Below are 9,797 nucleotides of genomic sequence, written 5' to 3' on the forward strand. Positions count from 1 at the left end.
ACCAACCTCATCCCGCCCCCTTGACCTGTCCGTCCTCCCTGGACTGACCTATCCCCTTCCTAACTCCCTACCTACACTCACCTTTACTGGCTCCATCCCCGCCTCTTCGACCTGTTTGTTTCCTCTCCACCTATCCTCTCCTCTATCCCTCTTCTATCCGCCTCCCACTCTCTCCCTATTTATTTCAGAACCTCCTTCCCCTCCCCCTTTTCTGATGAAGGCTCTAGGCCCGAAACGTCAGCCTTTTTGCTCCTATGATGCTGCTTGGCCTGCTGTGTTCATCCAGCCCTGCACCTTGTTGTCTCGGATTCTCCAGCATCTGCAGTTCCTACTATCTCTGATTCAAGGTTAGGTGAATTGACCATTCTAAATTGCCCATAGTGTGCATGGATATACACTTGGGTGTATTAGCCATGGTAATTGCAGGGTCACAGGGATAGGATGGGGGGTGGGTCTCTGTGGGATGCTCGTCAGGCAGTCAGTGTAGATATGATGGGCCGAATGGCCTGTTTCCAGATTGTAGGGATTCTATGATTTCATGATCCAGCACTTGTACTCGTCTTTGTGAATGGGCAGCCTAACAATGTGCTCATTGGGAAAGGCACTAATGAGTTCTCTACTACTGTCTGCCATGTGCCACCCACCATCATGGTCAATATACATATTGGGATTCCTACAACTGTACACAGTATAAACCTGTCCTTATGGACAATCTTGGAAATAGAGTCTGAACCATTTTCTCCTCAGTCTAGCTTGATATCCAAATAAGACACATGAAAGCCATCCTGCCGGATAGTTAACCAATCAGATCATTGCTCCCTGTATATTGTGCATACTTATGAATGGGTCTAAGCCTGCCCTTTTCAGATCTGAAGCATCCCCCACTGCCCTTGGATTACACTGATATCTCAAACATTTGACTAACAGACAAAGTTTTCCATTATGCAGTGGCAACATGACTGGCATTTTCCACTAATAGGATGTTGCTGTCAAGCGACAAGGATTCTATTTTTCTAGAAAGAAAAAGTGGGGTGGCACGGTAGCTCAGTGGCTAGCACTGCTGCCTCACAGCGCCAGGGACCCGGGTTTGATTCCAGCCATGGGTGCTTGTCTGTGTGGAGTTTGTACATTCTCCCTGTGTCTGTGTGGGTTTCCTCTGGGTGCTCTGGTTTTCTCCCACAGTCCAAAGATGTGCAGGTTAGATGTATTTGTCATGCTAAATTGCCCATTGTGTCTGGGGGTGGGAAATGCAGGGATAGGGTAGTGGTTGTGTCTGGATGGGATGCTCTTCAGAGGATCAGTGTGGACGCGATGGGCTGAATGGCTTGTTTCCATACTGTTGTGATTCTATAAAGGATGCCTTACACAAATGAGACATATGGTATGTGAAGTGCCAGTGCGATGCCAGATTCAGGGGCCATATATCCCAATGATTAGCATTGTTTCAAACTGCATGTCCCTTCAGCTGTTAGCTGGTATTGACCGTACTTGGACAGCCCATGCTCAGGACCTTTGCAGGGAAAGGGGACATCGAAACAAAGAAAATAGGAACAGGAGTCAGCCATTTAACCCATCAAGCCTGCACTGCCATTCAACATAATCATGGCTCATCCTCTATGTCAAAGTCAAACACCTTCAGTGTCTAGAAATTTATCTATTTGATTCTGAACTATATGCCTAGGCATTGCATCATTTTTCAATTTAATAAAAGCCCGGGAGACAACAGCTCCTTGGTGCATTCCCTGCAGCAACAACTCAACCAATGAAAACCAACTTGCCAATGAATCAGAGATAACAAGGTGTAGAGCTGGATGAACACAGCAAGCCAGGCAGCATCAGAGGAGCAGGAAAGCTGACGTTTCGGGCCTGGACCCTTCTTCAGAAAATCTCTTCCCAATGAATCAGCTCCTTTTTCTCATGCAGTGTAAATTTGTTCCCTTTGAAATTTGTCATTCTTGCATCTGTCCTGATGGGTGCAAGATGAAAAGCTTCAACTACACGTCTCTCTTTCTCAGTAATATGGCATAGAAGTAGGCCATTTGGTCATTGAGTTTATGCCAACCCATAATATATGTACATAATATACACCGTTCCCTTCTAATCCTTTCCACGTATATCTATATATAGAAGATTCAGATATATATCCAGCTTCCTCTTAAAGAATATCTACACTATTCACTTCAAAAACTCCATGTGAGTTCTACACTCTAAACAGTGTCTGATTAAAGATATCCCTCTTAGATGGAATCCTGAATCATAATAACTGCAATGTGACCCACAATGAGATCAGCTTACTCAGCACTGACTAGTTCCCAAGTCTGTGCTCATATAGTTCAGTACCAGAATGGCTATTGTATTCAACCACTGAGCCATGGAGGGAGCTTGGATCTTTTTGACCTGTCTATTCCTCTTGAAATTCCAAATGGGTTGTCTATCCTAATGTAGGATTGTAATAAGCTGAGCTCATTACCTCACCATTTGGCACTCTCACCTTTAATTGGATAAACTGCTGTTCAGAATCTGGCAACAATTATCTGTTAACACAAGCTTTGCAGACATTGACATGCTTCAGTGAAACATGGAGCAGGGTAGAGGCATAAAGGACTTTGACCATAGCTTGCACTGAATTCTCTGATTTAGAGTGTGTACAGTACTTACAGAGCATGATTGCTGATGAATCCTGTTGCATTCCTCTCTATCTGTCCTCCCACAAACCCCCAACAGAAGGAGAAAGTGTTTCCAATGGCAAGAGGGTCAGCAACCAGAGGACACCGATATGCAATAATTGATCAAAGTACCAGAGGGGGAGATGATGAGAATTTAGGAGCAAATTACCACAGATGCTGGATGCTTTGATGAAGAGTTATCTGGACTCGAAATGTTAGCTTGTTTTCTCTCCATGGATGCTGTCTGACCTGCTATGATCTCCAGCAATTTTTGTTTTCAGATGATGATAAGTGTTTGAATGCAGCAAATTTATTACAATTTCCAAATATGACACTTGGAATAACAGTGGAAGTAGATTCAGTCATCACTTTCAAAAAGGAAAAGGATATACACTTGCAAAAGAAAAACGGTCCAAAAGTATTAGAAAAGAGAAAGGACCCCAGGACAAATTAGGCTCAATGAGCCTTTCTTGCTGTAAGATGCTATGGGGTTAGCGTTCATGTTCCCAGAACAAATGTATAACCAAATGTGATTGTTAAAGAATCTTTCTATTCTAAAGTTTGTGGAATGGATTTTTAACAAAAGGTTTTTCTAACCAATGTCAGGAGATTTAATCAAGAATGTGCAGAGGGGAAGTTGAGGCATTAGAGGGAGTGGACAAGTCTCCAAATAACCCATCAATCCAACCCTTCTGTCACATTCTGTGCCAGAGCCTGCAGCTTATGTATTGCACTGATCACCATTTCAGAACACCCATCCAACCGGAGTGGAAGCAAGTCATCCTCGATCCTAAGCAGCTGCTGAGCAGAGTTTCTCAGGAATTTTCATTTAAAATTTGTTCTGGACCAAATTAAGCCAATTTTCCTGTCAGTTTCCAAACAGAAATATTTGGTGGAAATGCCTGAGGGGTGTAAACAGCAGCTCACTGATGTGACTGTGACACATGGGGCACATCTCTCTTCACTCCACTATAAAGAAGCAGGCAACACGAAGTCTACCTGTAGCTTAGTGCTGCCCATTGGCAGCATACAGTCATAGAGCTGTATGGCTCAGAAACAGATCCATCAGGTCAACTTGCCCATGCCGACCAGATATCCTAAATTAATCTAGTCCCATTTGCCAGCATTTGGCCAATATCCCTCTAAACCGTTCTTATTCGCATGCCCACCTAGATGCCTTTTAAATGTAGTAATTGTACCAGCTTCCACAACTTCCTCTGGCAGTTCATTGCACACACACACCACCCTCTGTGTGAAAAAGTTGCCCCTTAGGTCCCTTTTATATCTTTCACCTCTCACCTTAAACCTGTGCCGTCTAGTTGTGAACTCCCCCCAACCTGGGGAAAAGACCTTGACTATTCACCCTATCCATGTTCCTTGTGATTTTATAAACTTCTATCAGGTCACCCCTCGGCCTCTGATGCTCTAGGGAAAATAGCCCCAGCCTATTCAGCCTCTCCCTGTAGCTCAGACCCTCCAACAGTAGGACAACGCCAAGCAAGGACTGTGCCAACCAACACAGTTTGTAATTTGGGATTAAACGCAAAGCTTTTACCCGTGAACTAAAACCTCTTCCTTATGTGTGTCAGAAATGGAATAACGTGCCAACTGGTTAACATTTATTCAATTAGTGCAGTTCAGCGCATTTGAGAACATACAGAAATTCTCCCTCTACTCCGTGTTCTGAGAAAGCCAGCAAATACCATTAAGGTAGACAGTCACTTTTAAGAAGTTGGGGTGGGGGTGTTGGTTAGCTTGACCAGTTGGTTTGTAACACAGAGTGATGCCAACAATGTGGGTTCAACTGGCTGAGGTTACCATGAAGGATTGTCCTCAGGCTCTCCCGTCGCCTGAAGCATAGTGACCCTTAGGTTTAACCACCACCAGCCGTCTCTCTCTAATGAGATAGCAGCCCTATGGTCTGGTAGGACTATGGTGACTTTACTTTTACTTTTTTACTTACACTTAATGATCAGATTTATTTATAAGTCAGATGATTATACAGAAACAAAAAGACACCATTATTTTCTGATTCAAAGAGAAGCAAAACTTGCATTTATATAGCACCCATTGCAGCCTCACAACACCTTTGACAGACAATGAAGCATATTTGCAGTGTAATCAATGTCACAGCCAATTTGTGCATGGCTAGACCCTGGACAGTCAGCACAATGAACATGTAATCTAGTTTTTCTAGTGTTGCTGACTGAGGAGTAAATACTGCTCAAGATACTGGGGTGTGCCCTCTAGAACTTCAACTGAGTAATACCATGAGAACATTTCTGCCTACCTGAGAGAGCCATGGTGCTACCTCTGAGCCAGGAGGCCCAGTTTCAAATCCCACCTGCTCCAGAGGTTTGTAATATAATCTCTGAATGGCTTGATTAAAAATAATCTAAATTCATCTCTGAAAGTCAGCAGCTCTAATAGTGTGACACTCCCCGAGTGCTGCACTGAGATTTTTGTTCTCACATTTCTGGAGTTGGACTCAAGATCCTGTCTTCTCACTCAATGGGGCAAAAGGGCTACCCTCTAACCTACAGCTCAATCTGACTGCACAAATACTTGGATAGCAGTTCGATACAATCGATTCAGAGGAATTTAAAATATAATTTTAAGGATGCATTCTTTGCATACCATTAGATGCAGCAATACTTTTGTAGGTTAATCTTTTGTGCACATCCTGATATTATGTTTACGCAAGTGAAAATGCTCTTAAACTCTCCACAGAGCCAAATTCCTAAAATTGATCTTGAACACTGGGTTATGCATGACGAGCTATAGAATTTTTTTATTTGCCAATAGCACCATTTATCGCATAGATGTTAATCTCCAAATGTTAATAATGCATTTCCTAGCCAGATATCCTAAATAGGTTAATCGCTAAACAAAATTAGATATTTCCCTCAGTCTGAAAACTCTACACTTCCATCAGCCAGAAGTAGTTCTGTCCATTATCAGACTTAACCCAATTAGCCTTTGATCACAGTCACTGAATCTTAAAAACAGTAAATTCTCACTGAAACTGTGATAACTCTGAACTGTTTTATGTATTGGCCACTAGCCTTCTCACTCAGTGATAAAAAAAACGTTATTCCCTCCTATGTCTGAAGCCAATCTTCAATTTACTGTGTGTTAAGATCCGAGTGTGAGAGAGAAGGATTTGGTGTGCGGTGCCAACTTAGCTCCTGGTACATGGGATAAATGAAAACAGATCAATCAGCCCAATTAGGTCATGCTGTGTTTATACTATGTTCAGGCCTCTGCCAATCTTCATTTAAGTATACCATCTGTCCTCTTCTTCCTATGTTTTTTCCTAAAGTCCCCTGAACTGCATCTGTAAAAATTTGTTTCATCCATTCCCTGCGGGAATGAATTTTCACCTCTCTTTGTGTGAAGAAATTTCTTCAGAATTCCCCATTAGACTTCTCAGTGACCTTCTGTTTTATGCTTTACCTGGCATCACTAGATAAGCCAGCATTTGTGCCAATCTTCAATTGCCATTGCCGTGAGTGGCATGCTGGGCTATTACAGATGGCAGTTAAGATTCTACCCCGTTGCTTTAAGTCTGGAGTCACAGGTTGGTCAGACCAGGTGAGGATGGCATCTTTTTTCCACGAAGCTCATTAGAGAAGCATTTGGGTTCATAAGAGTTGACCACAGTTTCCATGATCAGCATAATATTGTTGACTATGTGACATTACCACAGCACCACAACCTTTCCCTTCCAATGCTCTAAATACATGGTGATAGTGGGTGAATTCTAAAAGTGGCTAAATTGCTCAGGAAAATGTAACCATGGGAATGACTAACCAGAGGAAAGTCACCCCTTACCCTGGAACAGTTGGAATTAGTGAGGTGCTGCCCTTCCAATTAACAACAAAAATAGAAATTGCTGGAAAAGCTCAGCAGTTCTGGCAGCATCTGTGGAGAGAAATCAGAGGGTCCAGTGATCCTTCCATCAATCAAAAGCTGGTTCTCTGTTGTGCTTGCTGCTGATAGGTTCACTCTGAGCCTATCATCAGCCTAGATGGGAGGGAAGCAGCTTGTGATTGGAGGAGTAGAGAGATGGTGAGTGATGGTAGAGCAAGTCTGTCAAGGCCGGAACATGTGGGGCCTTGTTATGGACCAGACTAAACCCCCTGCAAATATATCAAGGAGATAGTCTAGACCCTAATGCTTATTTAAAGGCAAGTGTAAGATACTGTGTTCCAGATCAATTCAATTGGTCATAATGCTCCAATTTAAGCAAAAGACACTTTATTCTAACCCGCAGTTAAAATACAAAAAATAGAAAGAAGAACTGGTATAACTTTAACTCTATTGGAAAACTTTACAGAATAATAATAAATTACAGAATAATAGATTATTTAACTACTAAACAGGGCTACCCTCTAACCTACAGCTCAATCTGACTGCACAAGTGCTTGGAAAGCAGTTCGATACAATCGATTCAGAGAAATTTAAAATATAATTTTAAGGATGCATTCTTTGCATACCATTAGATGCAGCAATACTTTTGTAGGTTAATCTTTTGTGCACACCCTGATATTATGTCTACACAAGTGAAAATGCTCTTAAAATCTCCACAGAACAACTGTTCCAATATAGTAACATCCCATAAACACACTTTTGGTAAAGGTAAAGTCAGTAAAACAGATTGTCTAATGTGAGACTCTGGCACAGAAAGAGAACCCAAGCTTTTAACTATAACAGCGAGATGTAACACCTTCTGCAGCCAACTTCAAAACCCAGCAACTGCTGAAAGCAAAACTAAAACCCTGGTTCTATGGGAGCCTGGCTCAGCCCCTTCATGCTGCTTCTATCATTCCAACTTTTAAAAAAAAGCTCAAGGCCTCACAAGCTGTTTACTTTACTGGCTTGGAACAGACTGCTCGATACCTCTGCCTCAATATCTCTTCATAAAAATAAAACAGGAAAAAATATACCTCTTAAAGCCATAATATAGTCACAGCCTGGAGACAGTCAATGGTCAGGTTCAACACAGCTGCTGAAGCAAGGACATGGGGATAAGTGGGTGGGAAAGCTGGCAAGACCGAATCCAGGGGCTAGGAGTGAGAAGAGCTACCAGAAGGAGAGAACACATTGAAATATTTGAACAAAGGAATCATGTATTGTATGAAAATTGCTATTGTAATTAACACTGTCAGTTGGATAATTTAATGCTGCACACTTCTTTTCATAAATATTTACATTCCTGTGTTATTTCCTCTAAGACATCTCACATCCTTGAACTGCAGTAACAATGAAGAAGGGTCTAGGTCTGAAACGTCAGCTTTCCTGCTCCTCTGATGCTGCTTGGCCTGCTGTGTTCTTCCAGCTCTACACCTTGTTATCTCATGTTAAAGATAATTATGTGTTTGTGCTATAGTGACCTCATCAGTCAATGGAGGGCATGTTAAGGGGGATCTTTTTGTGTATACAAGTGTGTATCAGTTACTATTTTTGCTAACGTCTTCCATGTCAATTGAAATATTGTGGTGTTTTGAAATTCATTTCCTTTTGTGCAGTGGCTTTAGGTTGAATGGAAGGGTGATGATATTTCAGGTTATTCTAGAATTCTTCTAATACTGCTTCTGTCAGAGTCCAAAATCCCCTTGTGTCAACACAAATCTAGAGAGTAACGTTATCATGTGACTGCATCACCAATTTGTTAATGAGAATGATGAAACAGCTCCCGAAAACCAGAAAGTAGCCCCTGAAAAATCAAAAGAAAAACTACACGAGAAAATCTCAAGAGACCTCAAACATAATATTGACCTCCCTTCCCCCCATATTTAATTTTGTTTTATAAGCTTATGATTACGCTCTTCCACACGGGGAAAGACAGATTCTCTAGTTATCTAATCTTACACCCCTATCAGGTTGCCCCTCTGTTTTTCCTTTGAATAGGAGAGAGAAACTGTCTGTTAATTCTTACCTCGTGTTTAACACTGTGTTTAAAACGATGATCAAGCGTTTTATTCTTCTTTTCTTCCAAGATAACTGATTCAAAAAGTGCACAGACATACATTATTTATTGTGTGAATTACACTCTTTGCACCAGAGACTTCTGGAACTAACTCAAGATTTATCCCCTGACATTTCGTTCAAAAGAGTTATAGTCTCCATAAAACAGTGCCGCCGCATGAAGTACTCGCTGTAATACCTTACATTCAATAACTAGAAGTTCCCCTTTCCCTACACACGGTCTTTATAGTGAGACGTTATATTGTGCCTGGTGTGACTTAGTTGCACAATTTGGCTCAAAACAATACTAAACAATATAGTGTTGTAACTGAAAAATAACAAATCAAACAATATTTACTTGGTGAAGATTTTGGCAATGCATTCACAATAGAATCTCGCGGGAACACTATTTTAAATCTACGTTAAATTTTCGTGTACTAGGTATGTGTTATAACGATTGGTAGCTTGGTGAACCCATTGTGTAGTCTCTTCCTGATTTTCTAGTTTCCTCCTCTTCATCGTTAGGTTGGAGGAACATGGACTGACAGCTCTACAGCAACCTTTTTCCCACCGTCACAGTGAAGATTCTTAAATAAATGCTGGTACAGGAAATTATAATCAACTGTGAACCTGCTTTCTCTTGGTGCGCGCAGTTTCCTGGCAAAAGCACTGGACGGTGATCAGTACTAGGAACCCAAATGTTCAAACTTTAATCAACAGTCAAAGAAAATCACAGATTGTTTAGTCATTATCAGGGACTTTGTTGTGTGTAAATTGGTTTCCTACAATACAACATTGACGAGACTTCAAAAGTACTTCTTTGTAAAAAAAAAATGTTATATTTGTATTTACAAAGATGTCTCAAGACAGCCAATACAATATTTTTCAAGTGTGGCCACTGTCATGTAAGTAGTATGTGGGGAGGTAATGGTATAGTGGTCATGTCGTGGGGCTATTGGTGTAAAATGCTCTGGTAGTATGGGTTCAATTCTCACTATAACAGCTGGTGGAATTTGAAATCAATTAATAAATCTGGAATTTAAAAAGCTAATGAGCTTTTAAAAGAGAAAAGTAGTCTTTTATTGTCTTCATAAGACCAACAGCAATATTACAGTCAGCCCATCAAATGTGCTCCACCATTCAATGAGGTGGCATAGTGGT

General features: G+C 41.3%; 1 protein-coding gene across 1 annotated transcript in view; it reads right to left on the bottom strand.

Moving 5' to 3' along the window:
- LOC125487101 (pro-neuregulin-4, membrane-bound isoform-like) overlaps positions 1-8,757 on the bottom strand; it is a 31,172-nt gene extending 22,415 nt beyond the window's left edge. Inside the window, exon 1 of the mRNA XM_048617156.1 lies at positions 8,608-8,757. Coding sequence (XP_048473113.1) covers positions 8,608-8,696 — 89 coding nt within the window. The 5' untranslated portion in view covers positions 8,697-8,757. The remainder of the gene's footprint in view (positions 1-8,607) is intronic.
- Between the last annotated feature and the right edge of the window lie 1,040 nt (positions 8,758-9,797).

This window comes from Rhincodon typus, chromosome 36 (genome assembly GCF_021869965.1).
Source record: "Rhincodon typus isolate 14 chromosome 36, sRhiTyp1.1, whole genome shotgun sequence".
Taxonomy (NCBI): Eukaryota; Metazoa; Chordata; class Chondrichthyes; order Orectolobiformes; family Rhincodontidae; genus Rhincodon; species Rhincodon typus.